A 24,585-nucleotide genomic window follows, 5' to 3' on the forward strand; every position below is an offset into this window, starting at 1 on the left:
CCAAAAATGAAAGATCCGAAACCCTGTAGAGAAAAGTTTCTTTTTTTTTTGTTCTTTTACATACCTTAGAAAAAACCCAACCCTTGCCACATATGAGAAGAAGGTGGCACTGAAATGGAAAGAGGATGGGAGTGGATCGAAGGTGGAAGATGTGAGGTCGTGGTGGTTAGGGGTGCAACTCGGGTCGGGTTCAACCCGAAAAAAGGTCGGGTCTGGTTGGGTTGTGTTCGAGTTCGGGTTGACTTTTCCTAATCCGGGTCGGGTTCGGGTTGTGGGTTTGGCAACCCGACCCGAGTGAAACCCGGCATTTTTTATAACTTTTTATTTTCTTAAGCTTAAAAACTCGAGTTGAAGTCTGGTTGGGTTCGGGTTGGAAGAATGGGTTCCTCGGGTCGGGTCGAGTTGAACCTCGTCGAGTTGGAAATCGGGTTGGGTTTGGGTTGGAAAAATAGTTCCTCGGGTCGGATCAGGTTGGCCTCTACCCGACCCAACTCGACCCGAGTTGCACCCCTTGTGGTGGTGGTGAATGGAGTTCGGTGGTGGTGAGATGGGTTTCAAGGACAAGGTGGTCACGGCCAACGGCGTGGTGGTGGTTGCCGGAGGTGGAGATCGTGGGGACAACGACATCGACAACGAATTGGGGGAAGGGGAACCCTAGACCTGAAAATGGTAAAATGAGAGAGTGAGAGAGAGACGAGAGACGGATGGAAGTGAAACCCAAATCATTTTCAGCTTACAAGTTACACCATATAAAATCTCGATCCTTTGGGTTTTTACAGGCACCCGTGGGCAATGAAGCATGGATACGAGTACGGGGTGCAGGTACGACACGATACGGGTACGCGGATACGTGATTTAAAAAAAATATAGGATACAGATACGTTGGGGCTACGCTGAATATAATATATTTTTATATTTTATTATATATTTATAAAAATAAAAAAATAAAAATTTTGTTAAAGAAGTCAAACAATTTAATTGGAGAACAATCAAATAAAAATAACATCATCAAAATCTAATATTACTTCACCAAAATATAATATTACTTTTAAGTTGTTAGGTTTTTAATTGTGGGATATATATTATAGATATTTTGATATATTCAACCCCCCTTTTGTTAAATGGGACAGCCCCTCTACTGTAAATCTGTAATTTTCAATTTAATTTGAACCGGGTGCGCACCCGATACGTACACAAATCTGGGTGCGTACTCGGTACGCACCCAAAGAGTACCCAAGAGCACCCGCACCCGATACGCACCCGACACGGGTACGTGGGCCTCCAGAGAGTACCCGTGCTTCTTAGCCCGTGGGCACCCGCGGGATTAGCCCACCCGGCCCATTTTTTATGGGACTCGTACGTGTCGGGTCAAATTTCAACGGGTCACTGATTTAGTGACCTAGACCCGTAAATTATGACTGGGCCGGGCAGGACCCGTGGGTTCGGGTCACTTTTTGCCAAGTCTAATGATACTAGCCTATTCAAGCGCTACTGATTCATCCACTTTGACTGCAAATAATCTAGATTTGTTGAAGTTAGATCTTTGACATGTTATCGATTCATAACATCTCATAATGTAGCCTTTAAGTTCATAATCTTCCAACAATGGGATGTGTAGAATAACAGTGTATATCATCAGGAAACTGGAGATGGGTCACGTCCACTCCATTCTAACCAACCTTAAACCCTTTAATCAATCCCTGCAAACTTCCTGTTTACATGAGGCGACTCAAAGTCTCAGCCACAACGACAAACAGAAAGGGGAAAAGAGGGTCACCTTGACGTAACCCCCTAGATGATTTTAAAAAACCTTTAGGCGATCCGTTAATTAGAACTGAGAATCAGGCAGAAGAAAAAATACAACATCTAATCCACCCCTCCACCTTGAACGAAACCCCATTCTCTCTAGCAGATAGTCCAAAAACACTTCCACTCCACTCGGTCATAAATGTCCAATTTATAGACTATTCCCACCTCTCCTAATCTTTATAAGGAATCCACAGCTTCATTAGCAATTAAAGAGCACTCTAGGATCTGCATTTGACTAACAAAAGTGCATTTAGAGGTCGAGATAATTTTTGGAAACATCGCTTTAATGCGCTCCGCCAAGACCTTTACCAACACTTTATACAAACACCCCACGAGACTGATTGGGCGAACACCAGAGACCTTCGTAGCACCATGTACTTTAGGAACAAGAGCAATAAAAGTAGCCCCTGTACCCCTATCTAAGGTGCTACCCCTATCTAACTCCACGCCTTCAGAGAACTCCGAGAAGAATCTCATTATGTCTTCCTTCAATACCCTTAGCAATTCTAGAAAAAGGTTAGGCAAAAACCATTCGGGCTAGGGCTCCGTCACACCCAAGAGAAATTTTTTTTTCGACCTCTTCTTCCAAGAAATGTTTTTCCAAGGCAACTCTATCCGATTCTGCAAGAACAACAAAATCCATTTCCTCAGGAGTAGGGCACACTATCCTCTCTGAGGAGTACAATTTGCTATAGAAATCCAAGATTTCTCCAATTAACTCTTCCCTATCATGAGAGATTCTTCCATCATGCTCTATGGCCTCGATTCAATTAACCCTCCTCACACTTGCAGCCCCATTGAAATAGCCGTATCTTTGTCCCCCTCCTTTAACCATTTTACCCTTCTGATTTCTGACGCCAAGATATTTCTCTTATATTCCTTGTTTACTTTTTCCACCTCTTCTTTCTCCGAATCAGTTGCAGTGCCAATGTCTTCTGCTTGTTATAACTCCATGATTCTTTGAAGAAGCCAAGACTTTCTTTCTGAAACATATTTCATTCTATCGTGGTTCCACTCTTTTAGTCTTTTTTATCATATCAGAGTTTCTCCCCTATAACCACATCTGCAGGACCACTTGCGATGTGGTTAACCCACCAATTCCCCATCATTTCTTCAACTCCAGGCTGTTCCAACCAAGCCAATTCAAATCTAAACGGGTTAGGACCCCACGATTCCAGCCTAGGGTGTAAAAGCAAGGGGCAATGATCAGACACAGAGTGCACGAGCACCTTTTGAAACACATAAGGGAAGAGAGATAACCACTGGGAACAAATTAGAAACGGTCAATCCGACTTTTTTCCAAGTTATTTAGATGTTGCCATGTCAGACAACTCGTAGCCGTGTCAAAACTCAACACATGAATTAATATCCACACATTATGATTATGTATACTTTCTATTTTAGCCGTGCTCCCGTTTCTAAATTTTGGGGGCTTACCGTGTCCGACACTAGGTTTCTGTGTCGACATGCGACCTTAGAAGCAGGAACCTCCTCTCGGGGTGCCGCTCCTACCTCGGAACCTCGATTCGGCGCTCCTTAGGAAGGAGCTTCCAGGGAGCGCGACCCCGGAGAGACGGGAACCGCTCTAATGACGCTCCCAGCCTGCTTCTATTACTCTATAAGTCCCACCATCACCAACTTCCTTATATTAAACTCCTCCAACTCTTCAAAGTACTTCATTGGAGCAAGCACAAAGGCTTGTACATCTTCAGAAGGCACGAGGAACGAATGCACACAAATGAAAATGGTGAAGATGGTTAGAAATTAGCTTTTAGATGTACTTAAATTTTGAAAGATATATATGAAATGGTTAGAAACTATTATTTTTTGATGTACTTGAATTTTGAAAGATATATAAAGAAAATATTACATGCACGCTCCCACGGTGCTCCCAAACTTAGACTCTTCTAGACCCCACGCTTCCCCGCCTCCGCACCCGCTCCCCTACCCGCTTCGTGCTTCTAAGCACGCGACACTCATGTCCATTTCTACAAATCATAGCTTTTCTGTTTGGGTTAGCCTTTACGTTCTCTTGTTTAATATATCTTTTTTGCAGGTTCATATGCTCGATGTGGAATGCTTCTCATACCTTAATCGTGCTTTAGAGAGCTCTCTATCACCAATTGTAATTTTTGCTACGAACAGAGGAATATGTAACGTAAGGTATGGAAATCTCTTGCCTTTCTTTCAAAAAGTTATAATTTGACTCAAATTGGTCTTTCGGTATTAGAGTTCAACATGTCCGAGTCAAGGAAAAAATCACCAATTTTTAAGACCTGTGATTTTGCCTACTTTTGCCAATGCGCCTCTTATGCAGAGGAACTGATCTCAGTAGTCCACATGGCATACCTGTTGATTTGTTGGACCGACTAGTTATTATACGGACAGAGACTTACAATCCGGCTGACATGATACAGGTTTGTGCTCAATCATTTATCTGCATCTTTTAATGCTAGTGATCCAATTGCTTCGTCAAGTGCTCTATATCTCCCTGGGTTGTTATGTGAACAGATACTAGCAATTCGCGCCCAGGTTGAGGAATTGGTTATTGATGAAGAGAGTCTCGCTTACCTTGGAGAGATTGGACAACAGGCATCTTTAAGGTCCCTTCTTTTTTTTCTTTTTCATATGATCTCTGTAATTAATCCTTAAATGTTTATTGACAAAGAAACTCTTGCTATGTGGATGTCGTTGTTTCATGTCCTGTCAAATCAAAGTGGATTTTGTTTTACATGTGTTCTCATTAATGGGGTGGTTGTCAGAAGTCGGAACGACCACTGCAGTCAAGATTTATTCTATATAATATCGTTGGCATGTGGGTGATTTTAAACACTTGCAATATGCGTGTACACCTACACATCCATGAAATCATTTGCTGGACACATCCATGCATGCAAAACACTACATTTACAGCATAGTCAGAAGCCCTCCTAAGCATCATCATCATCATCATCATCATCATCATCATCATTATTATTATTTTTATTGCTATTCATTTGCACATAGATATGCACATAAACTTGATAAAATTCAATATTGAGTACAGTAAGCTTTTAAGGATGGAGGAAATAAAATGCTGACAAATGTCAAAGCCTTTATTTAAGGATTTTTTTTGTAATGTGGGGTATGTATTATGTATAAATATTCAAATATTTCAGAAAAAGCTAAATGTTTAAATGAATAATATTTGAAATGTGGTATGTACCTCTTTATCAGAGAGACGCAACAATGCATGTGTTCGATTTTACCAAGTCATTATTAAGGGCTTTGTTGATTATGTGATGATGTCTAATTATCGATTTTTGGTGATGTTAAGATGGCTTCATCTTAAAATTATTTCATTTGCATATGCTTCCATACGTTTCTGGGATCTTATAGGATATCCACCATAATTTCCAATTGGAACCAAAACGTCTTCCACCATTGATTGATCCCCATGCATGTAGGGGAATGCCAAAGAAATGAATCAGAATCGTTCAAGCACCAGTACGATATGCTGTACTCCATGGTGCCAAGGACAACAATTTATCCCCAAGGGCATATCTCCCCTCTTTGATTGAGGGAGCTAGGGCTGTCAACTCAAACCAAAATAGGATTTCATTTTTATTGAGCATCTCGGGCTCAATGTTTAATGGTATCCCGAAGAACCAACTCGCCCATTTATGTAAATCTTCTATTTTTCAATCATCTTCTTTGACCCTTCCTATGAGACATGATTTCAATATTCTCGATCTGTCGTCCACTTGCTCGAAACAATTACAACATGGCAATCTCTCTCCTCCGATACCTTTACATTCTCATTATTTGGCCATACCATATTTTGAATAATGCTCAGATTCCACTTAATATTCTTGCAGCCAGCCCCCTCTGCCCCGTCTCTGCCGAAAAACCTCATCAGGCACCAGTGACATTCCTGCCTTTTTTTTGAAGTTGCGATAACCACACTAAGAACAGGTTCAATCTCCTGGAAGAATCTGAAAGCGGCACATCAGCTTCTCAATCTGATCCATCTTTCAGACCCTCATTCATCGACTGTATTATCTAAGGCTTCATGTTCAGGGTCAGTTGGACGGCCTGACTCTAATGAATCTGCGGTTAGCGCACTTCTCACAGGTTTGCGAATTTTCCAAGTTACTCATTTTACGGTGAATAGTGGACAGAGACTGGACAAATGTCATAGCTTGGGCAAGAAAGGAAAGCCAAAGCCTGTGGAGATTGACGTCTTATATTAACGAGATAACGGACTAATGTAGGGAGAGATTGTGTTTTCGCATGTGTTACGTCTCAACAGGAGACCCTATCTTTCCTAATTTTTCATGATTTGCTTTGCTGGCTTTTCTGTTTTATTTGTGATTTTCTTGCTGTTTTTTAGTGATTTGCATGTAGTCGGATAGGGTTAGGAGTCCTAGTTTATCTGTAGTCGAGAGATGTGAATGAGGAAATAAAGGGGTTGTAGACGAAAAGGCAGGAATAATAAAATTTCTATCCAGATTTTCTTCTTTAGTTTCTGTGTAATATCCAGGTTGCAGAGGTGCAAACCTCACATCTGGTATCAGAGCCAGGTTATGCCAAAAGCGCCCAAAACGACGAGAAAAATGGAGCAGAAGGTAGATCAGCTTGAAACAGAAGTTCACAGCATGAAGGAAGCCATTTCCCAGATGACTACACGCTATGATCACCTTTCAAGCTCTATAGAACGATTTTGGAGCTTAGGCTGGGAGCATCAGCAGGAGAATCCCACACCAGAAATCAGCAAAGTCTACAAGGGTTTGGTGATAGCCACGGTGGAACGATGAGTAGGATTCAAGGCCGATATGCCCGAATTGAGTTTCCGAAATTTGATGGCGACGACCCCACCGAATGGATTTATAAAGCAGGACAATTTTTTGATTATCAGAACACACCACATGAAGAGCGTGTACTGTTGGCCTCATTTCATATGCAAGGTGTGGCCGCACAATGGTTTCAGTGGTACCATAGGAGTCACTCAAACCTGTCATGGAAGGAACTGGTAGAGGCTTTGTGCGTGCGCTTTGGGCCCACAACCTACCAAAACTTTGATGGGGCTCTGGCAAAGGTTCGTCAAACAGGTTCGGTTCAAGACTACCAAATCGAATTTGAGAAGCTCGCCAATAGAGTCGAAGAATGGTCGGAGAAGGCCTTGGTAGGGAGCTTCATATTCGGTTTAAGAGAAGATATAGCTTCCGAAGTAAAGATATTCATCCCCAAGACTTTGACAGAAGCCATCAGCCTGGCGAGGGCCCAAGAGGAGAAGATCAACCTAAGAGGAGCAGCTCGGGAAAATATAAGTAAGCCGTCAGCTCCAACCAATCCCACTTCAAACCAAGTCAAGCAAACTCCGGTAGCTTCTCCAACTATAAAAAGGTCAACTTTTGCCCAGATGAAGGAACACAGGGACAAGGGGTTATGCTACAATTGTGACGAAAAATTTGTGCCTGGGCATCGCTGTAAATCTATCCAGATATTCATGCTCGAAGGAGACCTTGATGAGACAGAATCAGAAGCAAACGAGGCAAACGTGGAAGTTTGTGTAGAATCTCCAGAAGTCTCTGTCTCTGCATTGACGGGTTTACCAACAATTCGAACCATGAGAATCAAGGCTAAGGTCAAACGCCAAACAGTCACTGTGCTAGTAGATTCAGGTTCTACTCACAACTTCATTGCTGAACAAATAGCTCGCCGGTTGGGTTTTCAAATCGTGGAGGGTCAGCCCTTCGATGTCTCAGTAGCAGATGGAAATAAGCTGAGATGCAAGGGTTTTTGTGAAGAGATGGTTATTCAGTTCGAAGGAGTCACAGTTACCACCGGCTTGTTGGTGTTACCCACTAAAGGTTCTGACATAATCTTGGGTGTTCAATGGTTGCGTACCCTTGGGAAAGTGGTATGGGACTTCGATAGCCTAACCATGGAGTTCACACATCAAGGAAAGACTCAAGTATTATGGTGTTCATGAACAACGCGCGCAATTGGTGAATCACACTCTCTTCAGTCGCTTATTGAAAAGGAATCCCATCTGTATGATTGCTCAGTTGACACCTATTCCACAGACTACCATGGGAGATCCACTACCATCATATCTTGCAGTGATCCTCAACACATATCAAGATGTATTCTCTGAACCCAAGAATCTTCCTCCAACTAGACCTCAAGACCACCAGATTCTGCTCAAGCCGGGAGCAGGCCCAGTGAAAGTCAGGCCCTATAGGTATCCACACGTGCAGAAGAACATCATCGAACAACTTGTTAAAGAAATGATAGCAACCGGCATTGTTAGGCCCAGCAGCAGTCCTTATTCCTCACCTGTACTTTTAGTATGAAAAAAGGATGGATCATGGCGGCTTGCGTGGATTACAGGGCCCGTTGCCTCAACGCAGCCACTGTCAAAGATAAGTTTCCAATCCCCACCGTAGATGAACTGTTAGATTAGTTATTTGGATCAAAATTCTTTTCAAAACTTGATTTGAGGTCTGGATACCATCAAATCCGAGTTCACCAAGAGGACATAACCAAGACTGCTTTCCGTACTCACGAGGGTCATTATGAATTCCTAGTGATGCCCTTTGGCCTAACCAATGCTCTCTCGACATTTCAAAGTTTAACGAGTGAGATATTTAAACCATTTCTAAGAAAATTCTTATTAGTTTTCTTCGATGATATCTTAATATAGTCAATCTTGGGAGCAACACTTAAAGCATGTTGAGATTGTATTGCATTGTTTGTTGAAGCATCAGATATGCAAAGCAAGCCAAGTGCTCATTTGGCCAAACTCAGCTCGAATATTTAGGCCATATCATATCCTCTGAGGGAGTGGCAGCTGATCCGACCAAGATACAGGCCATGATTGATTGGCCCAAACCTGCAACGATCAAGGGACTCCGAGGTTTTCTTGGCTTAACAGGCTAGTACCGCAAGTTTGTGAGGGATTATGGGTTCATAAGTGGTCCCCTTACAGCAATGTTGAAGAAAGATAACTTCCAATGGACCCCATCAGCAGAGGAGGCTTTTAAAAAATTGAAGTCTGTTATGATATCTACCCCAGTTCTAGCACTTCTAGATTTTTCTCAGCCATTTGTTATCGAGAGTGATGCTTCTGGGACTGGATTGGGGGCTGTATTAATGCAAAACCAGAGGCCGATAGCATTCTTTAGCAAGGCTCTCAATGAACGTAGCGCAGCCCTCTCTACTTATGAACGAGAGATGCTTGCTATAACGCAAGTGGTGGCAAAATGGAGACACTATTTGTTGGGTAGATGCTTCCAAATCAAAACTGATCATCAAAGCCTTAAATACCTCCTTGAACAATGTACGGGATCAGCTGAACAGCAAAAATGAGCCGCTAAGATGATGGGCTATGACTACGAGATTGTGTTTCGAAGGGGAAAGGAAAACCTTGCCGCGGATGGCTTGTCTCGTCAATTTGAAGACACTCGATTGGCTGCAATTTCGATACCCTCGGCCTCTTTAATCAGTGACTTGATGGTTGAATGGATCCAACATGATGACACTAAGGAGCTTATACAAAAGTTGCAGACAGACCCATCCTCGTTGCCCGGTTATTCCTGGAATGGGTCCTACCTACTCTACAAAGGTAGGTTGATGGTTCCAAAAGAATCAGCAATGGTGCAACAACTCTTACATGAGTTTCACAACACTCCTGAGGCCAGCCATTCTGGAGGTCTTCGTACGTATAAAAGGTTGGCTCTAGCATTTTTTTGGCCTGGAATGAAGAAAGTGGTGCAGCAGTATGTTGCGGAATGCGAAATTTGCCAACGGAGTAAGACAGAAAGTTTGGCTCCCCCAGGGTTGCTTCAACCGTTGCCAATCCCTGAATTGGTTTGGTCAGAGGTTAGTATGGATTTTGTTGAAGGGCTACCATCTTCGCAAGGGAAAAATTCGATTATGGTAATTGTGGACCGTCTATCCAAATACAGTCATTTCATCCCATTATCACATCCTTATACCGCAGCCGAGATTGCACAACTCTACATTCAACATGCTGCAAAGCTCCATGGAATGCCTAAGGCGATTGTCAGTGACCGTGATAAGATATTCCTCAATAATTTTTGGCAAGAGTACTTCTGCCTTCAGGGAACCCAACTTTGCATGAGTTCGGCGTATCACCTGCAAACGGATGAACAAACCAAAAGAGTTAACTGCTGCCTTGAAACTTACTTACGTTGCTTTGTGGCTGATTACGCTCGTCGATGGGTCCAATGGTTACCATGGGCAGAGTGGTGGTATAACACCACATTTCATGCATCCACCATTGCTACACCCTTTGAGATCGTTTATGGTCGTCCCCCTCTGACAGTAGCATTATATACACCGGGTGACACCAATGTTGACCTTGTTGAACGGAACCTCAAGGATAGGGATGCAGCTCTACATGATTTAAAGCGTCACCTTGGAATGGCTCAACACCGTATGAAGGAATACGCTGATCGTCATTGAACAGAGCGAGAATTTCAAGTGGGCCAGTGGGTTTATTTATGGCTCCAGCCTTACCGACAGGTTTCTGTTGCTACAAGGACTAATCTCAAACTCTCTCCTAAGTTCTACGGTCCATTCAAAATTCTTAGAAGCGTGGGACCTGTTGCTTATCAACTAGAGCTTCCCCCTAGTTCCAAAATCCACCCTGTGTTCCATGTTTCATGCCTTAAGCGCAAATTAGGGGCCACTACTCTTATTCAGCCTGTTTTACCTCCATTATGATGATGGACATCTTCCAGCTGAGCCAGAAAGAATATCGGATCGAAGAATAGTTAAAAGGCAAAATCGAGCTGTTACAGAAGTTTTGGTTAAGTGGACCAACATACCGGAGGAAGAGGCTACCTGGGAGCTTCTTTATAAGTTGCAGGAAAAGTTTCCAACTTTTCAGCCTTGAGGACAAGGCTATTCTTAGGAGGGGGCAATGTTACGTCTCAACAGGAGACCCTATCTTTCCTAATTTTTCGTCATTTGCTTTGCTGGCTTTTCTGTTTTATTTGTGATTTTCTTGCTGTTTTTTAGTGATTTGCCTGTAGTCGGATAGGGTTAGGAGTCCTAGTTTATCTGGAGTCTAGAGATGTGAATGAGGAGGTAATAAGGGGGTTGTAGACGAAAAGACAAGAATAATAAAATTTCTATCCTGATTTTCTTCTTTCTATGGTTTCTCTGTGTAACATCCAGGTTGCAGAGGTGCAAAGCTCACCGCATGTTCCTGGAATTGCGAATGATATGGCTGACAGGCTTGCTTAGAGCGGAGTAGATAGGCTTGTTTTATACACTGGGCAACCTCCGCCTGATATAATTTGTTATTTTTCTTTCTCCTTGATAAAATTTCTGGTAATTTCTTCAAAAGAAATGCACATAAAGTCGATATTGGCACACCATACCATGTATAGCATCTTGTTCATAGGTACATCACATGTAACATGCACTCACAACACCTATCCATGCGTGTTATGTCCATGTCCCATATGTATAAGGGTTGTTTTGTTTGTTAGATAGTATACGAGATAGCGGAAGTTATGAAATCCTATGTATCCTATATATATATAAATGAGAAAACGGTTTCTACACACAAGTGTAGGTAAGTTATCTACACACTAGCTTAAAATACAATGGAGGGCATATTGTTTGGGTGATCCAAACCATTCATTTGATTGGCCCTCACATAGATAGGGTGTCCACAAAAAATCAGCTCCAAAGGATCATCCCAACCCTACGATTTGTGGAGGTAAAATGGATGTGTATAAACCTTCACAAATCTGTCAATTTTTTGCCTCCACGGTTCGAAGGGTTAGGATGATCCTATGGAGCTGATTTGTTGTGGACACCCTATCTATGTGAGGGCCAATCAAATGAATGGTTTGGATCACCCAAACAATGTGGGCCTCCACTGTATTTTAAGCTAGTGTGTAGATAACTTATCTACACTTGTGTGTAGAAACCGTTCTCTCATATATATATATATATATATAGAAAGGCAGCAATTCTTTTGTTGTGTGTTTGAAGTGTATGCGTCTGTCTGAGAGAGGGAAAAAAAGGAAGGGGGAGAAAGTCCTCTATTTGGTTGTGCTTATTAAACTGGATGAGTCATATTTCCTACCCTTGCAGCTCTAGCTTAAAGTTTGAATTGCTCTAGCTCCGGTTTTTGGCTATGAGCAGCTCTCTATTCCCGCTTTCCTATCCACAAACCAAACAGCCCCATAAAGTTTGTTGTCATTGTCTTTGATATTGCTTTCTGCTATAGGCCCGAGTGTGCTAATTGCGAACATCTGTTTCTTCAGGCATGCAGTTCAGCTGCTCTCACCTGCTAGTGTTATGGCTAGAATGAATGGTAGAGATAACATTTGCAAGGTACGCCAAGTTTCATCAATCCTTCTTCAAAATGATTCATGTTCTGCTCTGTTTATTTTTTATATTTTTAATAGCATTCTGCTTTGTTTATTTATATCTATTATACATTTTCCTTTGATCATTTTCTTTCCATTATTCATGTTAGGCTGATCTTGAAGAAGTGACTGCTCTGTACCTGGATGCGAAATCTTCTGCTAGGCTTCTTCAGGAGCAGCAGGAACGATACATCTCCTGATGAACTTGCAGCCTTTACTGTGCTCTTTAAAATGTGCAAAGCAGATTACTTGCAACAGGAGGAAAAAAATGAAACCCAATATACCCCATGGGGCAGTTGCCGGTTTTTGGGATCTTCAGAGGGGCCAACTTTCTATGTTGTCCTGCTCACATTGTCGATATTGTTTTCAGTTGCGATACCAAGTCGGATTGCTGTTCTTTGGTCTCCTTTTTCTGGGAGCTGGTTACTGTGATCTCCAGGTCTTACAAAGGCATAACAGCAGTACCTATAGTGATTGAGGGATGTGTGAAGAGCTTATTTGGTTGGGGGTTGTATTTGCCAAAGGGGCTTGTAGGGTATTTAAGGCTGATATTTTAAATGGTGTAAAGAGAATTTTTACTGGATATTTGTTTGTTTTGAATCAAGTATCTTAGATTGACTCTCAACAAGGAGAAAGATGTTTTGGCCTGGGTTTGGTGGAAAAAGAATTGCTGTTTTTAACTGGATATGTGCTTGTTTTGATTTAAGTATCTTAGATTGATTCTTATTACAGAGAAGGATGTTTTCTGCCTGGGTTTGCTCGTTTTGATTCAAGTATCTTAGATCAAGTCTCATCTACTTTTCATGCTTTCTTAAAATTTTCAAATGACTACATTTGGTTGGGGGGGTCAGTCTAGAAAATTCAAATGCTCTTTTAACTGAGAACAAGAGTTCATTTGGTTGAGGGGTCAGCCTGAAAATTGCTTTTGGGAAATGATCTCTGCATTCCCTTGTTTTGATAATGACACTCACTCTGCATTCCCTTGTTTTGATAATGACACTCAAATTTTCAACACTTTCTTGCTGCTGATAGCTTGTTGGAGGCTGTAATAGCCTTTAATGGTTAATTACAATTGAGTAAAATAAAGAAAGGAGTATTATTATTGAAGAAGGAAGTGGGAGTATCATTTTCCACTACAATCTGGGGTGACCATGTATGCCTCCAATTGTGTTTTTATCACTAATAAACCAGTCAAGGGGGCTCTCCGATTAAAGAAAGGGGGTTAGTTTCTAATCTCCACGAGTCTTTAACTTCTGCTAATTGCTATCTACTCTTCCTAGGCACTCGGAATTTTCAAATGGATATCCAATTAAGGCCCAATCAAATTGTCAACTTGTGGGCCCGCTTCTCAAGATATCTCTAGAAAATGCCTTCCCACTCTACAATTCCAATAGAACTGGAGATTCTCATCAGCCACAGGAGTTTTGTGGGACCACTTGCTATGATATTTCTACTAGTCTCCCCCCACGCCTCTCTCTCTCTCTCTCTCTCTCTCTCTCTCTCAGTTCATCACTGATTCAAGAAGCTGAACTCTCTCTCTCTCTCTCATGGAGATCCAATTCATGTCTACTTCCTATCGTAAAAGCCACAGTTTTCAAAGGGCAAAGACAATTCCACAGTGGGCGAACAGTCATGAAAAGGGCATAGCAATCTACTTCAAAGCAAAAGTGTATGTTGCATCTCCTTAGTTTTTCACTGTTATTTCATTATTTATTCTTCACTTCCATCTCTGATTTCTTTCATGCTAGCAACTATTGTGGCTTTGGCATCCATGGACAGCAAAATGACATGAAATCTGTTATCCCCCATCAAAAATTATTTGTAACAAAGTCCGATGAAGCCGCGGAGGAGTCAATGGATAATTCTATCAATGGGTCAGAGAAGAAGGGAACTGTGATCGGCGCTGTTGCTCTGATCATCGGAACCAGTGTTGGCTCAGGAATTCTCGCTCTTCCAAAGAAAACTTCACCTGCTGTACTCATCAATTTATCCTTTAACCAAGAAAATTCCCATTTAGGCGCTGTTCGTTTAAGATTATGAAAACCGATTGTGAGTGCTACACCGATTATTGGACTCAAATTTAAACGTAATTTTGAGCCCGACAATTGGTTTGTCATAATCTTAGACGAACAGGGCCTTAGTTAGAAAAAAATGTAATAAATTTTGAATTATTTATAATTCTTCACAAGGCTTTTTTTTTTGGATTGTAAGAATTTACTGGAAAGTAAAAATATTTCTAAAAGTGCTTAGTTCTCGAACCAACACTATTCAATTTTTATTTAGAGGGGCCTTCAAGTTATGATAATATCCCTCTAAATACACTATAGTGATAGCAATTTCATCTTAATTGTGGAAAGAAAAAATTTTCCATTAGAAATATTTTTCTTGCAATCCAAACTTGGCCTAAAGTTTAAAAAAGGGCATAAAAAATTCAAGTTTTTTCAAGAAATTTGTTACTATGACACTAAGGATGATTTGTTCACTTCTATACTGCAGGGCTTCATCCCTAGTGCAATAGCTATTGTCTTCTGTTGGGGATTTCTTCTATTTGAAGCTCTCTTGCTGGCTGAAATAAATGTGGGTCTTAGAAAAAAGAGAGAGAGAGGAGAGGAGGAAGAAGTGGAGATTATCTCAATTAGGACCATGGCCCAACAGACACTAGGAGAATGGGGGGGAACTTTAGCAACAGTTAACTACATTTTCTTAGCTTACACTTCTATGGTTGCTTATACATCAAAGTCTGGAGAACTCTTATCTCACCTCATCAATCTCCCAGCATCCATCTCAGGCGTCTTCTTCATCACTCTCCCCACCATTCTCATCTCTGTCGGTGGGATCCACCTCACTGATCTAGTCAATCGATGGCTCACAGCCTCCATGATAGGTTCGATGCTCTCTTTTGGGTGCATCTCAACCGTTCATTTTGAAAAAAATGTAATGAGTGTGTGGATGGATTGTAGCCCTTTTTGGTAATGACACTTCACACTACACTAACCACTTCTCTGATTGGCTTATGAGGGCACCTCTAAATTGTTAACAGCTTTTACAAGTGTATTAGAGAAGTGTGAAGTAAAGTTTGGAGTTTCATTATTGAAATAATCAAAACATATGTTTTACTAAGAAAAGAAAGGAAAGGAAAATGATGTATTTGCCCCTTTTTCTTTGTTGGGTCACCCACTAGTAGTGTAAAAGGGTAGTCATAAATACACGGGAGAGGGCAGGCCTATAGAAGAAAAGGGGGGTGAATATATCACTTCCCGAGAGTAAAATGATGTCATTTTCACTCTCCTTGATGTTTTGATAGTTGCAAAAACCCATTGTGTCTTTTATAATTTAAGGAAAAATTGCCAAGGGGGGACACCAAAATACAAGAAATCTGAACTGGGGACACCCTTTTCAAAAATTGTTAAAGAGGGTTGATAACCCCCTTTTGAGAGTTTGATAACCCCATCTAGAGGGTTGGTAACCCCCTTTTAGAGACTTGATTAGCCCCATTTCGTCCCTCTCTAACAATTTTTGTGTCTCCCGTTCACAATTCTTGTATTTTGGCATCACCCATTGGCAATTTTTCCATAATTTAAAGAGCTTTCAGGGTATTACAATTCCCAAAAAGCTCTTACAAACCAATTAAAAACGAAAAGATAGGCTGCGTTTGTGCAATTATTAAAGCATGGTTGTGCTGATATCATTTTCCTTTGATTCTATTTTGTTTTTGTTTGACATCATTTTACTTTTCTTCTACTTCTACTTAACATGCATTCAAACGGGCTTATTTATCTTGAATTCCACAATGTCAGGTCTATTAGTAGCAATTGAGGTGATAGCCGCTTTAAATGGAGGGTGGTCAGGATTGACGTCCTCGGGTGATTGGGATCAAGTTCCAGTGACGATTCCGGTGATAATCTTTTCTTTGGTTTATCATGATCTGGCACCTGGTAAGGATGAAGGGCTCAGATCAAGGGATTGGATTGAATGATTTAATTGTGTGGTGGGATTCATGCCACGTGATCGGATGATGGGTTATTTCTTGCAGTTATTTGTACATATCTTGGTGGTGATCTCGCACGTATAAGGTTGTCGCTGGTGCTCGGTAGCCTCGTCCCATTGCTTGCTCTTCTTGTTTGGGAAGCTGTTGCGCTCGGCCTCTCATCGCGAACAAATGGAGTAGACCCCCTCGACTTGCTCCTGAGGTGATTATATCTTTCAAAGGCCCTATTTGTTAAAGATTATGAAAACCGATTGTAAGTGCTAAACCGATTATTAGACTCAAATTCAAACATAATTTTGACACCCACAATTGGTAGACATAATCTTAAACGTACAGGGCCTAAATTTGGTAAGTTTATGAATAAGTGATTATCTGATAATGAGCAAGGAATATTTGTCTTTCTTCTAATCAATTTCAATTGAACACATAATTCATTAGATAACCTTTTATGAATGTCAACAAGTATAGTAAGTACTAGGGTAATATTTGTTTCGGATTTTGAAAATCTATTTGGGGTCCAAAACTGATTTTCTAGCACATCTACCTGGTGGGTCTAATCTTTGATCTGCCATGGCTAAAAAGCGTTCAGATTGGACGATCCTGTCCGTCTGATGGATGGATGTTTAGCCATCAACAATGCATTTGTCGGGTCTTGATTAAATGGGAAGATCAAACCATGGTGGGGACCCACATTTTTTTATTCAATACATTCATGTTGAGTGAATACCTACAATTGTGGCTACTCTGGTTTAGGGTGAGATGGGATGGGGTGTCAACTATGGTGCAAGCATTCTCGCTTCTCGCGGTTGGAACGTCGATGATTGGCACTCTCTTGGGCTTCTTTCAATTCTTCGAGGAGCAACTCAGCAATCTTTTCTCCATCTCTTCCTCAACCCAAATACTACAAGTAATTTGCCCTCCTCTTTTCACTCTTTAGGTTGCATATTTGAATGTCATACACCCTTAGGGCCTGGCTTACACTCTTGGGTGCCGTTTTGATACATGGATTTTTAATCCTTGATTTTACCAGCTAAAACCTGAATTTTTGTAAGCAAAAATCTTTAGCTTATAAAAGTCCAGGTATTAACTTCTAAAATCCAAGTTCTACCTTGTAAAATCCATAAATTTTCAATCCTTATTATAAATCCAAGTATCCAAATGGGGCCTTGAGATTTCCAAACATGATACACAATACCTCAACCATAGTTGCCAGAGTGTGAAACGGTTGCGAGAAACGATGCGGGAAGCAAGGGGTTTAGAATAGATAAAATATGGGAAGCAAAAAGGTCTAAAAAAGTAAAAAGAAAATGTGTAGGAAGCGTTACTAAAAGCCAACATAAAACATGTAAGAAGCCTCATTTAAAGTAAAAGTACTTAGAAAAAGTAGGATTGTAGAAGGTTAGGGAGGAAGGTTTAATATAACTTATCAGTAGAAAATAAGACTTTTTAAGAATCACAAATTTTAGAAAAATGATAAATAATTCTTTAGGGGACGAAGTATAATTTTAATTAATAGGAAACACGTAGGAAGTGTCTTGGAAGCGCGCTTCCCCTAAAACTTAGCTTCCAAAGTGAGACTCAAGAGAAGCGAGCTTCCCATCCAACTAGGAAGTTTCTGATAGCTATGATCTCAACTACGAAACTTGCATATAGATTAGTTTGAATTTTGAATTCTTCTTCTTCTCTCTCTCATGGGTGTGTTGTCTCCTTCTCTACTTTAGAGGGAAATGATATCCACACTCCCTGTTTTGATAATGGCATTCCATACTTTATTAACTACTTTTCTCATTGGCTGTTCACACTTTACACTATCTTAGGAGTTGTAACAGACTTCGAATGTAAATTAAAATAGCGTATAGATTGGAGTGAAATTATTAAAACAAGGGAGTCAAGATATCAATTCCCTTTTTATATCTTGTGTTGCATGCTTTTTTGCTATTATTGTTACTTGTAATTCCGGCAGGAGAAGCCTGAGAAAAGCAGTGCACTTAAGAGAAATGAGGGTGGATTTTTTGATATGGGAAAGTGGTGGCGAAGTAACAAAATAAACTTCATGGCAACGTCGATAGCGATCGCTCCGCCGCTACTTGTCTCAATCACTGTTCCGGATGCATTCTCGGCTGCTACCGACATTTCTGTAAGTTAAAGAGAACTGATAAATAAAGATATACAGTAATTTGGCTAGAGTTGCCGTAGAAAAAACAGTAATCTTCTCACACCTGAGGGAAAAGTATATCTCGAAAGAGATGTGTGAAACAACAAATTACTCCAAAAGCTTAAGCTGTTAGAGTTGGTGTTATTTAATCATTTATACTTCAACACTCCACCTCACGTGTTGCCTCTCTTTTTGGGTTGGTCGTACACATGGACTTTTAATATGAATGAGGTATTGAAGGACCGGCCGTGAGACAATAGCTTCCATGTGAAACAACCAATTACTCCAAAAGCTTAAGCTGATAGAATTCGTGTTATTTAATCATTTATACTTCAACAAGATGATTAACATCACCTTACACCCTCATTGGATGTCACTAGGATTAGTCTTTATTTCAAATAAGATTATATGTTATTTATTTTTATTTTTTATTTTTGCGAATGGGACATTAAGGTTGTTTGGAAGCCATTACCTGTCGTTCCAAAACTATATATTGCAACTATTATTTTTATATAATCACAATTTTCTTCAATACTATTTGCATATAAAATTATATGCAAATAATTTTTAGAGGTATCAAAGAGGCTCAGTTTCATTAGATAAACAACTTTCTTTAGAATTTTTTTTCCTTGGAAAATGAGTTCTCCAATGTTTCGGTAACTCATTTTCTATGAAAAGCTTTTTCAAAATAAAAAATTTCCTCATTTTCTAGTAAAATTTCAACTCTACCAGACCTTGAACTACTTTTCTGCAATGGATATTTCCCCCCTTTAGGCTCAGTTTCTTTTGACGTAAAATTAGTGTAAAACAAATTTTAGGCGCGCACATTTTTTTTAGCATAAAACAAAATTTACGCCTATTTGAAGTGAAAATTTGGTAAACGGAAATAGGCGTCGAATTTATTTTACGCCCTATTTAAGTGGAAAATGAGCATAAAATTTGTTTTACGCCCATTTAATTTTCATCGAAAGAAACGGAGCCTTAGATCCAAACGGCCCCTAACAATTTGTACTTTGATGTGGAGACTAGGGGGGTTATTGCATGACAATATTGTATGGTGTACTCCCTCCAGCAATGGCATGGGCTATGCAAGCTAGAGGTGGTGGTGATGAAAATAGTGGCAACGCATTGTTTGGAGCAAAGCCTGCACTTGTTGGGGTGGGGTTATTTGCATGTGGTATAGTAATGGAGCAGATACTACAAGACCTCTCTATGTTACATCCCTAACCAAAGTGGGTGTGTTTGTAGCCTTTGGATCGGAGACAGTATCTAAGCTAATCCCTTTTCTCTCAAGAGAACAATAAGAAAAACACACTCGAAGAAAGCCCCGTCAACAGAGGAGAAAACCCTCTGCCACTGTAGCCCAAACCAATTTCTTATTGGAAGATTTCATAACTCCCTCCTCATCTTTCATCCCCTAGCTATTTGCATGCATCTTCATCTTTGCTCTGGTTAATCAACAAAGACAACCCTCCTAGTAGGGTATTTGTCACTCAAGATGCCAATGGTCTTTGTACTATTGCTTTGTAAATTGCTTCAACATTGTTATTTTCTAAGTAATGTGATGTATAACATGAGGATGTGAGATGGGCATGTATTTCCGTTGATATACAATCTCAGAGAAAAGTTCAGTGGGGCCTATCTATTTGGATGATCTAAGCTAGCCATTCATTTAGTGGATCTCTGTGAGGCAACCTGCATGATCGGATCTTACACCACATGCAAACTATGTAAAATCCCTTAACTTCTTTAGGCAGACCCCTAAAGATTGACGCCTTGATCTTGTTCAAGGATCACTCAATCGAGGTGGGATTAAGTTATTTGATTCGTGGATGCCCCCTAATTCAATGTATTTGATTTGGAAAATGATATGGTGATTGGGAGTACTGGGAGAGCCCAACAATGAGAATGTGCCATGTGTGCCAAAAAATTACTTTTTGTTGATTTACCTAAACCTAAGGGCAGGCTTGCCTCACTTGTGATGTTGTGGCAAGAACCCATTTGTTCGGTCCCCCTGGCCTTACTCCCGGTCTCGCTAGCATTACTCATTTGATTTTTTTTATTTTTTTATTTTTTGACTTTGTTATCATGTGCAGAACATTTGCACAAGTAGACCGCATTGTGATTTAGGCACTGTTTGTTTTGGATTTTTAGACCCGATTGTGAGTCCAAAACTGATTTTTACACTCAAAATTAATGCCCTATTCGTAAATCAGTTTTGGGCTCACAATCATTCTCAAAATCTAAAACAAACAGGACCTTAATAATGCAAGAGCTTTTTTAATTAAAGAAAAAATTAACCCTTTTATTTGATAAAATTACAAATGTGCCCCTATAAAGATACACATGGCGATTTACGTCTATATGATATTTAATAGCTGTAAATAAGCATACATCTATGAAGTAATAAATGGATATAGCTAAAATTTCATCAACCAATTACACGCTAATCATGCCGCGGTCATTTTTTTTCTTAATTATATGATAACCATTTTCACATCAACCTCTTCTTTCACGCTTTAAATAGACATTAACTATTTAAAATCAACAATTGAGAGAGAGAGAGAGAGAGAGAGAGAGAGACTCCTACACGTGAAACTCACATGTAAGAGCCATTGAACCCAACATGCATTCTTTTATTTTAAGTTTTAGAAAGGTTTTTCAATTGCCATGGTGTTTTAATACAAAAAATTACTAAAATATCCTTATATAAGGGTTAAATTTTGGGAAATGATAAATTTGCCACTTTTTTACAAGAGACATCCAGTGTACATGGCAATCAGGCCCGTTGAATCCTTCCCACGTGAAGTAAATCAGCCCCTCTACAGTCATAGATACACTGGAGAGGGCTTCCCTTGTAAAAAAGGGGCAAATATCACTTCCCTAAAATTTTTGAAATAAAAGTAAGGATGGAAATAATCAAAATAAATTTTGGGAAATGATAAATTTGCCCCTTTTTTTACATGGGACATCCAGTGTACGTGGCAATCAGGCCCGTTGAATCCTTCCCAAGTGAAGTAAATCAGCCCCTCTACAGTCATAGATACACCTGAGGGGGCTTCCCTTTCTAAAAAAGGGCAAATATCACTTCCCTAAAGTTTTTGAAATAAAATTAAGGATGGAAATAATCAAAATATACTTATATTAGGGTTAATTTTTGGTAGTAAAATTACGGATGAGCTCAACCAAAAAAAAAATCAAATAAATGGGTTCACCGCCAATGGTTGTTGGATGAGACCAATGCACCGGAGTATCTCCACCCGATTAATAGTCTAGCCAACGAAAGATGGTCCATCAATACAGTGTAGAAAGACTTCAATAAATGTTGCATGTTCTTATTCAACCTTAGAAGATTACTAGCCAATCTTTTTTAAAATACCCTGAGGGCAAGTCTGACAATCCCAAAAATAAAATTCAGGTAATATTTGTTTATCCAAGGAGAGAGGGCAGGTGAGTGAGAGACTTGAGAAGGTGGTGAGTGAGGAGAGCATACCATTGGGTTGGAAAACAGAGGGAAAAAATCCTATTTTAAAGTGTTTTGTGTTTTAAATTTTCTACCCCCAATCATGCTCACCTCACTCATCACCTCCAAAAATCTATCTGTCTCTCTCACCTCTCCAAAGATCTCTTACATTAGGTAAACAAATATGCCATGAATTTTTTATTTATTTTTCATGGTTGCCAAACATGCCCTTAGAATAGTAGTTTAGTCATAGGGGTATCTTAGCCATTTTGTTGGAAGCTGATTCAGCTCAAGAGTTCAACACTCTTTCTTGTCTTTCTCACATGCCTATGGGCTGTTTGGATGCATGGAAAAAAAATTCAATAGAAAAGGAATGTTCAAATATTTAGAAACTTATTTTTAATGTTTTTTTTTTCAAAAATTGAATATTTTCCTTATTTTTCAAGAAACATTGCAAACCTACTTGACCCTAGAATTTTTCACATAGAATATTACTTTTCCTGGGAAAAAAAAATCCCTCATAAGGCAATATTTGGCTGCCATGAAAAAATATTCCATGGAAATTAGTGGGGCCAATTTTGAGAGCTGTGCCTAGGGGTGGCAATGGTTCGGTTTCGGTTCGGTTTGACCCCCAAACCGAACCGAACCGAACGATTTTCTTGTTTTCCAAGCACCTGTCTAAAGTTTTTTTTTTTTTTTTTTTTCAAAGATCAATTGGGGCGCGGTTCTTGTCACCGTAGGATCTGAAATGACAATACAAAACATCTACTTGCACTTCTATATATGTCCTGGATTTCCATTTGGCGTTTTGCCAAGTATTTTTTTTTTTCACCAACCAAACATAGTACACATGGATTCTTCAATCTCCGTCTCATCTAACTACCGTTTCTCATGCGTGTACATAAAATATTTTATAGCCACATTTTTTAGCCATGCAACAAGCTTTCTTTGCCTTGGTGACAAACGTGGTTTCTATTAAATAGGCTTATCAATTCATATTGTTTCGTGCCCCTCGAATTAGGCCCTAACCCTAACTCGTTGAGTCATGGGTTCGACTCAATCTTAATCCCCTAATAACTAGGACAAAGTAATATATTCGCCCCCTTTTCTTCACCGGGCCACCCCGGCCTTTATTGTATTTAAGACCACTCTCTTTACACTACAGGGGGTGTCCCAGGAAAGAAAAGGGTGAATGTATCATTTCCCGTAGAATAACTTCACATATTGTTGAGGGGCCACCCCGTCCAACATAATGGTCATATTGTTGAGGTCATTGGTGGTTAATAGTGGCCATTTTATTGGGGAGTTTGTCCAACTTGAATAGTGTTTTCGAAAGAATTGGTAAATTTAGGGAAATGATATCAGCACAACCATGTTTTTATAATTGCACAAACCCAGCTTTTCTTTTCTTTTTTAATTGGCTTGGGAGAGCTTTTTGGGAGCTGTAATAGACTTTTGACAGCTCTTCAATTGCTAAAAGACAAGATGCATTGGTGAAAATATCAAAACTTCTTTGGGTTGATATCATTTCCCAAAAATTATTACACCTATTTTATAGCTACAGTGACTTACTCTACTGGTTACCAGGAGAGACAAGTTTGACTCTAAATTTGGGTAGGAGTATCAACGGATTCACTTCGGATCTGATCTACCTATGGACTCACTTCGGATCGGATCTACCTATGTCTTGGTTAAAAGCTGTTCGGATCACTAATCGGTCATATCCTTTTTGGAGTGCTTCCGGATTCTACTTTTTGAGTCTGGGCCAAATCCATTTCAAATCGGATCATTCATCGGAGTTTCCTAGGTGTACTTAAGTTGTACATGGTTAGGATAGTTAGGGCTTAGGATTAGGAAAGCGTAGCTAGAGGGAAAATGAAATGTTGTTTGTCGTTTCGAGTCATATTTTTGAAAATTATAAAAATTTACCTTACAATAGACATGAATGAATGGAAATATGAAGGGTATATTCATATATTGGTGCTTTCTATTAGGATCTAGGATGTTCCATTGGATTTGGTGGCTACAGTTGGGTCCTGATCCGAAATAAAATCAGACCTTAGGATTTGGATCCATTGGATACTATTCGGATCCAGCTGTTGTGTCCAAATTTTGTCCATTAACGTTCGGATCCTTTAGATCCATCAGACCGTCAGAGACTATCAACAGTGACACCCCTAAATTTTGGTAAGAGGAGGTTCCGGGTTTGATTTAGGACTCTGCACGGGTTGTAACTTGCAACACCTTTCCTATTTGTGACCCTAAAGTGGGCCCAACTTTTGTAGTCTACTTAATAATTCGTGAGTTTAGTGGACTTAGGTAGAGCTTTGACACATGATCAACGTGGACCCACCAAGTGCAGCCTTTCATTGGCGAAGGCAATGGGGGACCCATAGCTGACACGTGGATAAATTTGACATTTTAATGACATGAAATGACCAAACAGCCCACCCCAACTAGTCAAATGCCTCCTTCAACATATCATATTCCAGAAGCGTAATATCGTCTCTAGCGGGCGAAAAGATCCTTCGGTTGTGTTATGGGATTCCGACAAAAAGTTTTGTTTTCCTTTTCTTATGAATGCTAAGCACATTCGCGCGCCAAGATCACCATCCTAATTGCGTGCTCACTGTGTCTGTGATGATCCAGGCCGTTGATCTGGAGCAACATTTTCAACATCACAAAATGGATTGAATCTAATAGGCTTTCCCACGTCTTATAATTATCGAGGCCCACGGCCCACTTTAGGTTAATTCATTTGCATGGGACTTGA

General features: G+C 40.1%; 2 protein-coding genes across 5 annotated transcripts in view; both read left to right on the plus strand.

The window, feature by feature from the left end:
• LOC143890051 (ruvB-like protein 1) overlaps window positions 1–12,891 on the plus strand; it is a 32,266-nt gene extending 19,375 nt beyond the window's left edge. Inside the window, exons 8-12 of the mRNA XM_077394582.1 lie at window positions 3,866–3,972; window positions 4,127–4,226; window positions 4,321–4,412; window positions 12,102–12,171; window positions 12,317–12,891. Coding sequence (XP_077250697.1) covers window positions 3,866–3,972; window positions 4,127–4,226; window positions 4,321–4,412; window positions 12,102–12,171; window positions 12,317–12,406 — 459 coding nt within the window. The 3' untranslated portion in view covers window positions 12,407–12,891. The remainder of the gene's footprint in view (window positions 1–3,865; window positions 3,973–4,126; window positions 4,227–4,320; window positions 4,413–12,101; window positions 12,172–12,316) is intronic.
• Window positions 12,892–13,692: 801 nt separating this feature from the next.
• LOC143890054 (uncharacterized) lies at window positions 13,693–20,215 on the plus strand. Of its 4 annotated transcripts, none has more exons than XM_077394592.1 (8): window positions 13,693–13,875; window positions 13,955–14,180; window positions 14,703–15,090; window positions 16,004–16,141; window positions 16,240–16,396; window positions 16,948–17,101; window positions 18,158–18,331; window positions 19,422–20,215. In XM_077394592.1, the coding sequence occupies exons 1-8, from the start codon at window positions 13,754–13,756 to the stop codon at window positions 19,530–19,532; spliced, it is 1,470 nt and encodes a 489-aa protein (XP_077250707.1). In that variant the 5' UTR covers window positions 13,693–13,753; the 3' UTR covers window positions 19,533–20,215. The 4 variants fall into 4 exon arrangements, with proteins under 4 accessions (XP_077250707.1, XP_077250706.1, XP_077250705.1 ...); XM_077394591.1 differs by having other exon boundaries at window positions 13,698–13,875; window positions 18,164–18,331; window positions 19,379–20,215; XM_077394590.1 differs by having other exon boundaries at window positions 13,701–13,875; window positions 19,379–20,215.
• The last annotated feature ends 4,370 nt before the right edge of the window (window positions 20,216–24,585 follow it).

This window comes from Tasmannia lanceolata, unplaced genomic scaffold (genome assembly GCF_043159265.1).
Source record: "Tasmannia lanceolata isolate RefF3 unplaced genomic scaffold, GAP_Taslan_0.1 ptg000013l, whole genome shotgun sequence".
Lineage (NCBI taxonomy): Eukaryota > Viridiplantae > Streptophyta > Magnoliopsida > Canellales > Winteraceae > Tasmannia > Tasmannia lanceolata.